General features: G+C 42.6%; 1 protein-coding gene across 2 annotated transcripts in view; it reads right to left on the reverse strand.

Annotated features, from left to right (window-relative positions):
- Positions 1-3,595: 3,595 nt before the first annotated feature.
- Positions 3,596-16,560, reverse strand: part of snx16 (sorting nexin 16) — a 51,377-nt gene continuing 38,412 nt past the window's right edge. The window contains exons 8-9 of one of the 2 annotated variants that reach the window (XM_083655925.1): positions 12,266-12,308; positions 7,078-7,176 (exon numbers count right to left, since the gene is read on the reverse strand). In XM_083655925.1, coding sequence (XP_083512051.1) covers positions 12,290-12,308 — 19 coding nt within the window. In that variant the 3' untranslated portion in view covers positions 7,078-7,176; positions 12,266-12,289. Of the gene's footprint in view, positions 7,177-12,265; positions 12,309-16,560 lie in introns of both variants that reach the window. The other variant, XM_083655924.1, reaches the window with a different exon arrangement.

Raw genomic sequence — 16,560 nt, forward strand, 5'->3', positions numbered from 1 at the left:
GAGTATAGGTGAAGTTAACTGAGTATAGGTGAAGTTAACTGAGTATAGGTGAACACTCTGGACGGTTCCCAGCTCTCCCCTGCGTTCTTTGTTACAGTATGCTGTTTTATCCAAGTCAATGTCAATTAAGGGTTCTATCTACCAAGTGAGCTTGTTACAGGCAGCCTCTCTTCAAGTGGACATAAACCTTTCAGAAGCAAGTTATGTTATATCCCTATTTATTTATACAGTCTATGGTTATACTACATCAAGTTAACATCAGGCCTTTTTGTAGCTAGTTATTACACTCATGTACACATGGTAAAAGGGTCTCTGAGTTGAATATGCACGAGGCGCTTGTAAAAAGCTATGTTACAATATGTTTCAGATGTATGAGCAAGGCATGAAGGCCAGATAAAGTACTGCTTCTAGTCTAGTAGGAAGGAGGGGGTATCATGCACCCCCCGGAAATATACTTCTAATCAGCATTTCTAGATTGGAAAAATTGTGTAAAAAATGATGAGCCATGTTAAAAAGTTGTGAAAATGTCCCACATATCATTTTTATGCAAATTAGTGCCGCCATCACCAAAAAGTATATTTTCACTATATCTCAGCCAATATTGCAGATAACTGAACAAATAAGGTGTCTAGACCCATGTTTTGAGGGTCAAGGATCATAATAAAACTATTCCTGAAGTGGCCACATGTATCTGTGGCATGCTACTATGCAAATTAGTGCTGCCATTATAAAAATATACGTTTTTTTTCATGTACTAAATACCTCAGTCCAAAGTTCAACCCCTTCGCTGATGCCAACTGTGTATTTTGCTGGGTATTCAACCTCCAAAAAACAAGGTAAGAAGCTAACTCAGCAACACACCACACTACATCACAATACAGATGTGTAACAGGACACAATTCTACTACAGGGTAAAAACGTGGTTATGGAGAGCTAGTAGCTAGTTAGTACTACTAGCAAGCTAGTAGACATATTCAATCTAGCTAGAACCTAGTTTGTTGATGAAGCTGGGTTCATCTCTTATCTCAGAGCCTGATTCCCCACCTTGAGGACTTCCCTCATCTTGTTATAAAACCGGGGTTATGCAGCGCATCATCCACTGCACTGAAAAGGTGGCCGGGTGCAGCCTGCCATCCCTTCAGGACCTACACACTGCCAGGATGCTAAAGTGGTCTGAGAAAATCATGGCCGACCCCACCCACCCAGGACATAAACTCTTCTCTTGCTAATTCAAATTCCTCATTTGTAATCAAATTACTCACCATGGCTATTAAAATGAATCTTGACTCCATCACACCTCTTGCTGCTGAGAGGTAGGGGTGGAGCGGGCATGTCTATCTCTATGAACATGAAGAAAGAAGCCCGAGCTCCCATCGGGATGACGGGGGAACAAACTCATCAAACTCTTCAAACATATTTCATTGCATTTTTCTTTTGTTTTAAGGATGTTGCTTGTTACGGTTAGGGTTAGACAAGTAAAACAATTAGGTTAATGTTATGGGTTGGCCATGGTTAAATAAGAAAAACGTTAAATTGAAATTGGGGTCGGGGCTTGTGGCTTTATAGGTTTTTGCCTTCTGTGCCCACTATTGTGTTTTTCCCAATGGTGTATTGATTTTTAGGCATTCTACCAAATGGCTTTGAAAACAGTGCAGATAGCTGCCGTAAATGGGGGGGGGGGGGTCTCACCGGGGGGCATACCCCCCGACTCCCCTAGGTTTGAGCCCCTGATCTTTACAATGTCTGGCTCCGCCCCTGCTGAGAGGTAACAGATGAGAGTTGTGTAATAATTAAACAACGGCATGGAACAAGAGCCCTGTGAAAAGTTTCTGACACCTTGTAAAATCCATGGCCAACATTCAAGCTGTACTGGATGCTAAAAGTATTCACCTCGCACAGGGGCGGTTTTAGCATCAGAGCTTTGGGTGGGCTCAGCCCAAGAAAATTTTGTACAGTTTCAAGTAAAAATGGATCAAACTGGTGCACTTTGAGATCAAAATGAAGAGACTAGATCAATGAAGAACTACACACATCAATATCTTCTTTACCGTTCTGTGGTTTTACAGCGATGAAAAAATAATTGTTTCCGTATATATACTATATATATTCTGCATACAGGTTACTATATGGTAGAATTATGCTTGCATAAATAATACCAAAATCACTTCAGGGGAGTTTCAAGTGAAGTAACATTTTGCTTTGTAGGCAAAACAAAAGTAAAATTAAATCAAAAGGGAACTTCCTAACTTATTGGCTGGAATAATATTCCGACAAGATAATAATATACTGTAAGCACTAAAGCAGGAGTTTGCAGTCAACTAGTTGAAATTAATATGTGGCAGTATTTGTGGGGGTCAAAATCTATGTAGGGTGTACCACCACAAATAGATCAGTGTATGGGAAACACTGACTATTAAATTGTGTGACTAGAAAGACACCAATAAATCTGAGAAAATGTACTTTAATTTTGAACAACAGCACTACAACGGTGGCATTACAAATTATTGTGGGAAAAAACAAGAATGCCACTTTTTTTCATGAACTTTAAGCAGAAAATTAAAAAATTGTTTTAAAGCAAAAATAAATAATAAATAAAGATCATTTTAACATTGGCACATTTTCTACAAATCTGACTGGTTGGAAGTTGGTAGGCTACCACCACCACAGCGTGCAAAAATAGGGAAAGAAAGAAAGAAAAGAGAATAGCATGCCATGCACGCATGTTAAGCTATCGTCATCACATCAGACAGGCTGTGTAAAGCAGCCACTTGCGATTCTGAAGGGCTTAATTTCATTCAGATAACAAGGGACCCATTTGAAAATATGTTTGTCACTTATGCCCATATGTTTCTCAAAAAACATCGCATCCATTTACACCCGCTTTACTGCGAGCTAGCATGACATGGCTGGCTGGTGCCATGGTAGCCTACCTACCTTCCTCCAGTCCACCTGTTTGTCTGGCAGGCACAGCGACAAGTTCTTTTGTTTAGCCTACGAAACAACGTTACGCGCTAATTTGCATATCCATATGCGCTAATTAAGTAACTACTAACGACTCTGACTGCTCAATGCTCACCTCACAGTTTCATTGATCATGAGTGGGGAGAACAATTGTGTGGACTGTGTGTGGAGGACCACTTCGCTGCTGTACTGTGTGTGACCTGTGTCAAGTGATGTGGGATTAGGCAGATAGATGGAGGAGGGAGCACGTCTGCAGCCGCGGTTCTAGAAACTTTTCGGGTGGGCTGAACCCCCCTAAATTTTTGTCTCAGCCCACCCTAAGAACATAGAGGGGGGGGGGACACGCACACAGCGCATTGAGTGTAGTCAGAAACTGCTACTAATGACCACCATGGATTTGGAGGGGGCTGAGACTATCTTTGGGTGGGCTAAAGCCCACCCAAAAAAGGCCTAGAACCGCCCCTGACCTCGCACATGACCACTGCTATGTTGAAACCACAGTCTTCTACTGTTTTTGTTTTTTTTACCAGTTTGAGTAACAACTTGTGAAGATTTGTGAGACAAGGTCAAAAATGGCAGCTTTCCTGTCTGAGGTATAAAAAAAATAGACCAAGAGGCTTTTTCTCATGGAAAATATTTATTATATTTTGAAAAGAACACTTTTAGAAAGAGTCGTACCTGTATGGCAGCCCCAATAACTTCTCAGCAGATTGACCACAGAGAACTTACCGCACAATTCATTTCACTCATCAAAACAACTAAAGCAAAGCACAAACCAAGGACACCCCCATTTCAAAGAAAGCAGCTACTTGAGAATAGATGTGATCGTGTGGTATAGGAGAAAATACACGTGTTTTCAATACATCACCCTTTGGAGTTTGTGTATGATTACAATAATTAATTCTGACATCTCTGCTATAGTATATATGCATGATCTACTCATTTCAGATCACATGTGTGGATGAGCTATCCCTTTAAACCCAGAACAACAGTAGTGATAACAAATGTTATTTGTATAAATCCTTTATAGTGCAACAACATGTCAACTAAGACTATTATTATGTCATGATGTATTATTACAAAAACGTGTTGTCCGTTGTTCAGTTCATTCCAAGCAATTACATATAAGTGTCATTTAAAACATTCTTTCCATCTAAGTAACATAGTCATACAGTTTAATGTCCTGCATAAATGTTACAGAGCTAAAAGCAATTTAAACATATGAAAAGCAATGTTCAGTGAAAGAAATTCAAGGCACTTAGAACCATGCAATCAAACAAAACAAAACAAAACAAAACATATTCAGTATATCAAATACTAAGACACAGGATCCAGCAAGGGAAGCAAGACAAAGTAAATGACAGAAAAGGCACTCCTTTTTTCATAAACAAGTGAAGTAGTAAAACCATATCCAAACATAATGCATTCCCATTCATCCATAAAGTGCATTACATGACCCTTTCCAGGCCAAGTTTGAAACAGCTCACCATTATCCAGTTATAAGATTAACTGTTTCACTTAAACTGTGAAAACCTTCACAGCTGGTCCTCAACACATCTCACCTAACATGTGAAAGCTATATGCCCCCTAAGGCTTGTCAGGGGTAGTATGGCTTTTCAGGATTGCGTGTAGGCCTAACAACAACAACCGTGTTGCTGTTACATGGTCAAACAAGGCTAGCTAGGGTTCATCAATTACTTATGTTACTCAATTCCTCCTGAAATAATATGATCTACTTTGCACCTTATTTACAGTGGGGATGATTTAATAAGCCAATAGTACCTTTGAAAACGGTCAACATTTAGTGTGAGCTCTCACTTGGCCCTGCTACTGGAATTCACTAATGCGTCTCAAAGACCATGACTTCTGGACTTGTTTCAGGTAATCCAGCACTATTCATAATAAAATATATAAGCAATTGGTTTTATGAATGCCTTAATCATATTCATGTCGTATTTACATAATTATGTACTTAGTAGACATGAAGGAAACCGATTTATGACCAGGCCTTGGCTAAAAAGTCTATATAGAGAACCAAAGTCCCTCCCCATCTGGTAGGGCCCTATGCAAACCAGCGTCTGAAAAAATATGAATGGTGGTGAATAGCGAGACACATTTTTTTTTTATCACGGTTGAATTGTGCCATGAGGTACACATATGTTTGTCAATTTAAAAGATAAATTTGCAAGTCAAGAAAGTCACAGTTTTTCATAAAACTGTTGCACTATAAGTTATAAATCAGAAAGAAACACAACCACTCGCAGAAGTGATGTCTCCCCAGCAACAGCCATGTTCGTGTGATGTATATTCTGCGAGATGAGAGATGTAGTTTATTGAGCGGTTTCATACAAAACTGCTGCCCCGGTCGCTGCCACCCCCTCTGCCGATCTGGGGAGAGCCATAGACTAGCACCATGCTTCCACCAACACATGCGCAGTTGCCAGCCGCTTCTTTTCACCTGACAGCAGGGAGCTTCACCGGCAGGACGTAGCACGTGGGAGGATCACGCTATTCCGACCAGTTCCCTTCCGCCCAGAACAGACGCCCCAACCGACCAGAGGCACTAGTGCAGCGACCAGGACATATACTGTACCCTTAATCCGGCTTCCCACCCACAGGACACAGCCAATTGTGCCTGTATGGACGCCCGACCAAGCCGGAAGTAACGCGGGGGCGTGAACCTGCGACCCTCGTGTTGGTAGGTAGGGAATCTACCACTACACTACCCGGACGCCCGCAAAGTTACCTTTTAAATTGAGGAAAATGTGTGTAATTCAAATATGTATAATTCAAAAGTGATAAAAAAAGATTGTCTCTCGCCGTTCACCACCATTCATTTTTTTTCCCGAGGCTGGTGCGTACTGTAGCTGAAGCAGGAAGTAGGCGGTGACTTTGGATCTCTATATTAACAGCCTAAACGCCAAAAGAGGTCTAGTGTTGTAAATATTTACCCCGTTCTCACTGAATTGGCATAAGCAATGTCTACGTACATAAGCAACCCATTGGGACAAATATTTATATATTTCGCACAAATATCTGCGTGCGTAAAACAAAGACACAAACGTAGGAGTAACAGTATACGACACTACCCTGGCCCTCTCTTTGTAGGTTACAGTTTGCCTGGTTTACTGCAAAAAATGCATGGCGCTGGAAAGAGGGGGAGTGCAGGGATTCAAACTACCATGTCATATGCAAACTGAGTTTATCATCTGAAAACCATCTATATCCGCAATGACACAGTCGATGGCAGTGCAAAGCAATGACATTGACGTACTCGTAGACAGTGTGCCAACAGAAAAAAAAAATCAAAGTACTGTAATAATCCAGATTTGTTAGCAGCCCGTCACAAGTCTTGACTGAGCATTCGCTCTCCACCCGCTTAACACTCCTAGTCCTTACCCTGAGTCACTGTCGCTTAGGCCTTTACCATCTATACCCACATGGGGGTGTTGTTTCACTGGTATGAAGAGGGCCTCTGCTCTCACCAATAAGTAGATGTAAGACAATGGATGTCTGCAAAAAAAATCAATGTGATGGATTAGAGTTCTCCGTGGATTGTCACAATGCATCACGTGGGTGTCAGTCATCAGACCACCCGATGGCGTGAGTCTTCAAGTGAACTTCCTGGAGTGTTTGGTCAAGAAGCCGCTCTTTGGCTTTGTGACCGGTGGGTCGAGCGGACCCAGTCGGGCGACCCGTTTCTACAGCAGGACGATCTGAACTGACAACAACTGAGAAACCCCTCGTACAGTTTGAGGAAGACAGGATAGGATCTCGCTCTTAAGGAGGAGGGTCAATCTTCGAGATTCTTATATTGAGTGTTCCAAAAATATTGGTCGGATAAAATTTCACCCCGACCAATTTTAGTCACTCACAGATATCCACAGGGGAAACATGTATGTGGTGAGACGGATGCAGAACAAAACCGTAGAAGAGGAGAAGATTAGGACCACCACTGGTTGTTAGTGGTATCGCTGGGAGGAGAAGATTAGGACCACCACTGGTTGTTAGTGGTATCGCTGGGAGGAGAAGATTAGGACCACCACTGGTTGTTAGTGGTATCGCTGGGAGGAGAAGATTAGGACCACCACTGGTTGTTAGTGCTCTGGCTGCCGGTGGTATAGCTGGGTGACCTGGATGACCGGAGGAGAGGCGCTGAGCGATGGCCCACACCAACAGGCAGAGGATGGCACCGTCTGGACTTGGCACCTACCACTGGAGAGAGGGAGGCGACCACAGAGGGAAGACAGAAAATAGTCAACATTTGTCTCGTCTGAGGACCATACAGTTTAGACACAACATAGCAAGGAAGAGAAAGAGGATCAAAGAGGAAGGAATGCAAAGGAGAAATGCTAGAAGAGACCGACTGATGACCAAACTGTGTGGGAAGAGACAGATGTAGCATGTTGCTGACACCAAAACACCAGCCAGTTACAGTTACAGGTCCACTGCAAACACAAGAGGATGACAATTCTTCCCTCAGACTCCTCCCCCCCTCTCTTCCTGGTAGATAACAGAGAAATGTATCAAGGCAGCGACTGGATCGTCTAATTGTCTCATAATAAAGACTCGATGTACAATATAGCGCATGTGTGAGCATCACGCTGACCCAATCTGCAATTTCTAGAGAAGCAAGTTCAGAATCCACACATTTTGAGATCAACTTACTTTAAAGGGGCACTTTGGTGATTTTCAACCAGCTTTGTATCATTCATTACAAAATCGGTAGTCCCTCCATCTTGCCTGGCTCGAGAGCTCCAGATTCATTCAGCAAACTTCCTGGTCCAAATGATGTCACAATGTCATCATTTGGAGCAGTTTTGCGATAGAGACACTGCGGAGCGCATCATCATAAAGAGAAACCACGCCCAAAACGGGGGGAAACAGAAACCCCCCCTCCAATCCTGGCGTTCTCCTATGTCGTGTGCATGGTTGCGTGTTGCACAAAAAGATTGTATATACGGAAGATGAACACTCCAACTTACTTCCTTGACAGCTAGATCCACATTTTTCTTCTCGCCAATTCTCAATGGCTTCCTTGTTTTGCTCAGGAGTACAAAAAAAACTTTAACTGGCGATTTTTTACATTTGTTGTGTGCACAGCCCACCACACAACAGCTTTTAGCTATGTTTAATTCAAGGAAAATGATGCTGGTCTATGGGAGTGAACGGAGCGATTTCCCCCGTGATGGGCGTGGCCTATTTCATGCAGTGTCTCTATGGTGTCACTATTACTGTCACCATCACTATGACTATCATTACTGCTCTCTCTACCTTCATTATGAAGTCATTTGGTGCAGGAAGTTCTGCAAATGAACGAGGAGCTCTCGGCCCAGGTAAGATGGAGGGAAGTTAAACACTGTTCATTTGCATATAATACTGATTTTGTAATGATACAAAGCAGGGTGGAAATCGGCAAAGTGGCCCTTTTAAGTCTCTATTTGGTCAAGCACATTCATTAGCAGTCTTAAGATCCATAGGCAGCGGAACACATCTGAACTTGGGGGGGCCGGGGCCCGTGTCGGGGGGGGGGGGGGGTTAGGGTTAGGGTTGAACCACCATCATTGATTATTATTATTATTATTATCATCAGATTTTGGTCGTTTGAAGCCAGATTCATATAGGAATATCTCATTTTAAATTAACATTACGGTTGTGATGTCAGTATTCATTCTTAACATATTTGCTCCTTTTCTCACTCACTCCTATGTCACCACCTGCTCTCCCTGCAGGGTTTGAGACTAAACTTTTTTTTATTATCACCAGCCAATATGGCTGCTAGATTGTAAAGTTACGAGCCAATTAATTTCAACTAGTCAAAATGTTTTTCTTGAAATAAACCAGAATATGAGTGCCACTGGGTTAATATAAGCATACGTATCAGTACAAATAAGTTATAGCATAATGAATCTATAAATTACACCAGGGGTATTCAACTAAATTGTTCAGGGGGCCACATTGTCAGAAACCTAAGGGACCGGGGGCCGGACCGTTCCCCGAGCCAGTACACTTGACACAATGCGCCACCACATTTTCACAGCCGCGCTGGAACTATTATTAAGTAGGGGGTGCTGTAAGGAATGGAATCTCGGCAGCGTCGAAGAAAATGTTATGTTTTTTGGACTTTTATCCATATTTAGAAGAATATTTAATTTTAAATTAACATTAGGATTATACTGTTGTGATCTCATTATTCAGTATCTTCTCCTTTTCTATTATTGGTATTAGTATTAGTATTAAATACTGAGTATCTCATGAAAAACTATTAATATTGCATCTTTTGTGTTTAGCTCCGTCTCACAGCATTGTAACATTGTAGTGCAGCAAGAAAGGAAAACTACTGTAAACATTTGAACCATATTTCTTGTTTAGAACCTATAGCTAGCAACATCGCCATCTCCTGAAAATCATTAATATTGCACCTTTCTTGTGGCTACATCACAGCATCTACTGAAAAACATTTATAGTGGATCTGACTTGTTTAGTTCACTTTAGATTCACATCACATCTGAAAAACAAGCAGTCGAGTGTAATAAGTAAATTAGGTTTAACTCATTGAGTGCCAGCCACTTTTGGAGAACGGACGCTCCCAGTGCCAGAGTTTCAGAGCGTTTTCAGTGATTTCTCGAGGCCCACAGAATATTGTGTGATATTACTATGTAAACACCGAACACGCACAAAGAACGAGGAGACTCTCTTCTATCATCTGCAAAAAAAAGTTTATTGATCCCATTTTCCGTTCTTTAGTTATGAGCCGGAGAAGATAGCTTGATTTAACCAAAAACAGCAATTTTTTTCTAGAAGCTGAGATAATGAGCCTTTTGTGAAATTAAACATTCAAGCACATCATTGACTCTGAAGCTAATATTTTCTGATATAATGACACCTCAAAAATAATTTCCTTCAATAAAAGAGTGAAAACAAAGGAATTTTGTTTGGCCAAATAATATTTTTTAGCTGCAACCAGCAGCGCTGGCCCCTGCGTGCGCAGACCCTACACCTTCTTGCTGGTCTTGATTTACTGCTGGTGGGCATCAGATAGCCTATTCTAGCTTGTTTGCTCTCTATGCATCAAGCCTGCTGCCTGGGTCTGTGTGTACTGTCAATGGTTGTATGCTGTAGTGCCCTGCGTGCCCCACCCCCCTCCTCCTCCTCCTCCGTGGTGGGAGGAGTGTCTCTGCTGCGGTTTGCTCTGAGTTTGATCTGCACTGAAAAGTGCGCTGCATCCCCCCGCTTTTTTACAGCGTGTCGCCAGCTGAGAATAATGTAACTTTTCAGAAAGACGCTGGTGTCGCCGTGTCGGCAACTAAATCATATGGATGGGCTATCGCAGCGGACACGGATGGGGCTCAATTGTGGCAGCAGATTGGCTGCTGCAGGCACAGCTAACGTTACAGTATGCTTCATGCATATGGATGCATACGGATGCGATGCGATTTCCGTTTCCACAACGACTTCTTCTTTGTTTTTTACTCCACTTTCTCTCATCTGGACAGCACTGTCGCCACCTAATGGATCTGTAAAATAGGTTATAGACCTCCAATAGCTACAATATTTGTACAGGAGATGTATCAGGGATTGATCCACGTCCCACCGTCAAAAAACGCAATTGACGACAATTGTCGTCTTTGGCACTCTACGTTAGTATTTGAAATGACGACAGCTGTCGTCATTGGCACTCAATGAGTTAATTGTAAAAATATATATATATATATATATTTGGGGGGGGGGGGGGGACTCATTGTAAAAATGAAATGTACCCGGGCGGTTCCGCAGCCTATGTTAAGATCCATAGCTTGTAACTTTAATACCCTGTGATCTTTCTTATAGTTTTGTTTGAGAGATGTCATTTAGACTTGTAAATTTTTGAGAGGGTGATTTCAGCCCACCTGACTTGCCCTGGGTTTCAGAAGAACAATGGATGGAGAGAGGAGCGAGGAAGTGCAGGAAAGACTTGATATCCGACGACACACAACGCCGATCTGGTGAGCATATATCACCGTGTGGAGGAGAGGAACTAATGGCATCTGCGTGAGAGTGAGTCAGGTACGATGCAGGGTAGCACCGCGGCACAGCCAAACGGGACACAGGGCGCAGTGCAGTACAGTGAATACATACCGGGGTTGAGGACAAATCAGTTTCAGCTCAATCAATCCAAAACATTTTTCTCCCCAATTGTACTTCGCCAATTGCCCCTGCCAAGCTGTCCCAGTCGTTGCTCCACCCCCTCTGCCAATCTGGGGAGAGTTGTAGAGTAGCACATGCTTCCTATATCTTCCTCTAGTCATCCCCCTGCCCGAACAGCTGCCCCAGCCGACCAGAGGAGGCACTGGTGCAGCGACCAGGACACATACCCTTAATCTGGCTTCCCATCCACAGCCAATTGTGCCGATTTGGTTGTTAAGACTGACGACAGACCTCCAGGGCCAAGCTGCACCGCTCCTCATTTGCCTCATTCAAAACAACTATGGGGAACCTGTGAATCTTTTTAAATATCTTTTTATATATATTTTTAACTTAACAACTTTTTATAGATAGATAATATTTAGACTTAGCGCAAAACTTTGTTTTTCTACGTACTTTCTCCGAATTGTAACTTACCTTATTAACTGCAGCCATTTCCTCTTCTATTTCTAATCGCAAGGAAAGCGGTTAGATGACAGTTGGATCGTTTTTTTAGTCTCTGATCTATTCAAACAATGTGGGACACAGCACTGCGGCATATTGACAACACAGAGAGGCTTGGCACTTGGACCCGGAAGTACATATACATCACAGCTTAACAAGAGAATATGGATGGCCGACCAGCCCAGAGGTAACACAGTGGCTCGAACCTGCGACCTTCGTGTTGTTGTTGGTAGGCAAGAAATCTACCGCTGCACTACCTGGGCACCTTAATCAATCCAAATGTTAAGTGGAATGATATTCATTGGTTAATGATAAAGCATGACCATAATGATGACCATAATATATCTGCAGGGGTTGATAGGGTTGTTGATCAAAACCAATGAGTCAGCGATTACTTGGCCAGGTGTTGAAATTATTGTCTTTCATAACTTTCTTTACTTTTCTGAGCTGCACTCCGACTCAATATTCAGATTTCCATGAATTGGGTGAATCGAAAGTGAACTGACCCCAAGCCTGATACACACCAATGCTGCAGGTACTTTACAACCTGATACCACAAAAGAGGACACTGCCATTGCAGTACAATGAGAAACAGTGGGATGCACGTTACTGGGAAGAAGGACACAGAAAGACAGTATGCCACAGGTTCAGCCTGCATAGCCAATATAGTCAGTACCTCACATGTTACGGGGCTCTTAGTTCAGATTGGAGCGGCACTGCTGTGGAACACGAGGGCAAGGAACAGGAGGGAAGTTAAACGTTTAAACATTAGAACAAGGTCAATCAAACTAGTCAAATCAATGTTAGCTCTATAAACAAATAAAAGGCATTTTTGGCATTTCTAAAAGACATTCATTTATCTAAGACATAAGTTCAGAGCCAAGACCAACTGAAGTTTCTTTTAGTTGAAGGAAACTTTGGGACAGTTGGGAAACTTAAAAATGCCTATAGACCCCTTATACGACTACCTCACACTGACATCACGCAGCGTCGATGCGCATGACAGAGGCAGAAAGACAGAGTCCGCGCAGCCCTGGCAAGTAGTTTTCCAGTGGCTGGAAAACTATTCAAGCAAGACATGTCTTTGTGTTGTGCAGTGCGATGCCAGAATCGGAAAGCTATTGTAGCAGAGTATTCGGGTCTGCCTATTCACACTTGGTTAATAAAATAATAAACGATAGAGCCAGGCTGTAACGTTATAACAAGCTTCTCCCCACATATCCTGTTCTAAGGCAACTCGAGGGAACATACACAGCCTCGCACACATGCAATAGAACACAACACAACACTGAACAGTCTGTTACACTATCAACAAAGCAAGGACTAAAGTTTTACAGAATCCCGTCAACTCATACTGCTTTTAATGCTAACCATAGGTGTCTTTGGTTGCAAGCCGAAAGAGGAAATCGTTAAAAATGCCTCGCTCATTTCATATCAGGTAAGCTGTGGCTGTAGGCTGCTAGTAACAGCCACATCGCTCGGTTAGTTAACAACCAAGTAACGTTAAATAATGTCATTATTGAGTTGAACTGATTGGAACGAGGACATCATTAAAAATGCCCGACTTTGTAGTGCTCATTTTATTTCATAATCAGGTAAGCTGCCTGAAGCTGTAGGCTGCTCAGCCACATCGCTCGGTTAGTTAACGACCAAGTAACATTACATAATGTCATTATTGAGTTGTGTGCATTATCAACATAACAATATATCTTTGCAAGTTACAGAATAATTATCTACGCTATCGCCAGTTATAAAGGAATGCACGATATGTATTGCTGGCCACTAGGCTTGGCCAATTGACAGCGCCAGTGCGTATAGGTCTGTAAGACATATCCCATTAACCAACGTTAATTTCGATGCATAACATTGCTTATCACTAGGCGATAAGCTGTGGTAGTAAGCCGAGAACTGCATTTTAAAACTAAAATCTAACTGTGTGTCGCAGATGGGCACATAGCAGTCCTGACAGCGGGGCTTTTACACAGTTCTCTGTGTCTGTCAATGCTGGGCTCACGGCTTTTTGCCTACACGATGCGCACGCAGCTCCAATGTTGACAGCTGTATAAGGGGTCTATAGTTAAAAAAAAAAGTGTTTATAGTTGGTTAGGAGTGTTTTTATTTAAAGACCCCCTAAAGTCATGTTTCAAGATGTGTAGTCTCGGCTCCCAGACGTTTGGTGAGCTGCGCCACCAAACGTCTGGGAATTTCACTGTCAGAAACTGTCTCTCCGAGCCCGGCGAGAACGGCCGGCAGCAGACACGCCTACATTTATTATTAGAATTTTATTTGGTAGCGGCAATGCAATGTTTCATAGTTCCAATATAGAGCAAGACACCGATGTGCTGCAAAGAGAGTTTATACCTGTTGTTTATTTTACAATAATGTTTCCTACCCGGAAGTGGTCCGCTTGCTACTGTGAAGTCATCAGCAGGCTCTGTAACGTTAGCATGGGAAGTCGGGCTTATCGCTGGGGGAAAGACCTCTAGCCGCCGGGGCTGGATGAAACACGTCCTATTAACAGGTTATGTTTGTTTCTAAGTGATTAATATGTTTCTCCGCAAACGCGGCGATGTTTTGCGAGACACCGGTTCTGCATGAGCGTCACTGCCCCCAGAAAGCAGGCCCGCCCACAACACTCATGATTGGTTCTCCGATGCAAGGCTTCCAACAGCGCCACCTAACGTTATGCAAAGATTTAAATAGTAATATTCTCAGTCTTACAGTAGTGAAACGGATTAAGACTGAAGGCTGAGTCTACAAGATGTGTATAAAATGAATAATAATTTGTGTCTGATCCCCCCCCCCCCCCCCCCACAAAAAGGTTAAATTATTTTGTAAAAAAAAATCCTTAAAATGACTTCTCCTCCTTCTCCCTCATTTAAAAATCCAAAGCAACCAATCAGGCTGATCTAGAAAATAAATTGCCAATCACAGCAGACAACACAGGCTTTCAACACATTCTCACTCGTGACAAAGTGACAACAAGGGTTCCTGACCGATCTGCAGTATATGACGAGTTGGGAGTGAGAATGTGTTGAGGCTTTAACTGCTGAATACTGGACAGGGATTGGCTCCAAGATTCGTGATGTCACAAATCTTGTTTGTTGAAAACGGCCTTTTCAGTGAGATCAGAGAAGCTCAGACATCCAACTGAAGGAACAAGAAGAAAAACTGATTTTTGACTTTAGGGGGTCTTTAAAAAAGAAAAGAAAAGAAAAGAAAAGAAAAGGAACGCAAATTCACAATAGCTGTGACCAGATATGTGATGTCAGTCAGTGTGACATCATCCATTCAACACCATTGAGATGTCATCCACTCAATTTTGAAATTTGCTCCCCCCACTGCCGCCCTTTAAGCTAATTGGCATGAACACAAACACTTGTACCTTCACACACACCTACACCTACACACACTTGACCTCCATGCCAAATTTCAGCCTCCTAGGGCAGAAACTGTGCCTGCTAAAATGTGGTGAACTTTTAGTCGACCGACCAACCGAGTGACTTCTAGAGAGCCAAAGTCCCTCCCCTTCCGGTCAGACCCTATGCGCACCAGAGTCCTAAAAATATATGAATGGTGGTGAACGAAGAGATACATTACTTGTTTTGATCCTGTTTTAATTGTGCCACGGGGTACACATATGATGTTTGTCAATTTAAAAGATAACTTTGCCGCCCGGCCGGTCTTTCTCCCTCGTGTGGGATCCCACTCATTTATATACAGTATGTATACGGTATATATATTTACAAGCATAATTTATATATATTTACAAGCTGTATGTAACTGGTGGCACTAGTGTATGTATGTTTTTTCTTTCTTTTCTTTTACTGTATCTGAGTTTGTTAGTTTTTTGGGGGGTTTGTTTTTCTGTGTTCTAAAAAATTTTAATTGCTAAAAAAAAAAGAAAAAGAAAAAAGAAAGATAACTTTGCAAGTCAAGAAAGTTGCAGTTTGTGGTAAAACTGTGGCACTATAAGTTAGAAATAAGAAAGACTACGCACAACCAGTCGCATAAGTGACGTCTCTCTCGCCAGGCCATGTTGTTGTTGGCGTGACGTATATAGAGACAGTCCGCATATCTGGGACCGCCCACAAAATGTTAAACGGCTGGCGCGCGAGTGGGGTAAAACCGCCCATATCTCATGGGCTGACTCACCAAAAGACGGTGCTGCGGCTCTAAACTACATGTTTGGGGGTTCTAGAGCAGAACACAAGACGTCTGCTCAGATGTGCGTTTACTGCGGTGGTTAAATCCCCAATCGTGTCTGCCTGGGCTGGGCTATCAGCTAAATTCTAACTTTGCTGAATGGATAGAACGTGGGTTTTTACCCCACCCTGACCACACCCCCAGCCAGGCTGAGCCAGCTAAACCAGCGTCTATGACGACGAGACGTGGCCTCAACCTATCGTGCGACACGAGAGATGTAGTCGATTGAGCGGTTTCATACGTTACGTTTCAGGACAAATTGCGACTTGCTTGACATGCATAGTTATCTTTTAAATTGACAAAATCTACATGTGGACCTCATGGCACAATTCAAATGGGATCAAAAAAAGTATTGTCTCTTGCCGTTCACCAATCACCACCATTCACATTTTTTTAAGACCTTGGTACGCATCGTGAGGCAGGAAGTGACGTCCACTCTAGCTCTCTATAGAGCCTTGCTGGCTGCAGCAAAGAAAAAAAAAGATGGGCTTTTTGTCTTGTTGAAATAGTCAGGAACACAATCAGTGGAAAGAGAGCTATTCAGAGTTAAGAGCACCGATTTGTAGAATCTCTAGTGGGAGTAATATCTTGCGGATTCCACCGGTCCCCCATGTGATATGGACCATGTGATATGGACCATGTGATATGGACCACGTGATATGGACCACGTGATATGGACCACGTGATATGGACCACGTGATATGTGATATGGGGGTCCTACAGTGAATTTGATGAAAATTTGCTTAATGGGGGTAAATCAAATGA

The sequence above is a fragment of the Poromitra crassiceps genome (assembly GCF_964638095.1).
Source record: "Poromitra crassiceps genome assembly, chromosome: 2".
In the NCBI taxonomy this organism is placed as follows: Eukaryota; Metazoa; Chordata; class Actinopteri; order Beryciformes; family Melamphaidae; genus Poromitra; species Poromitra crassiceps.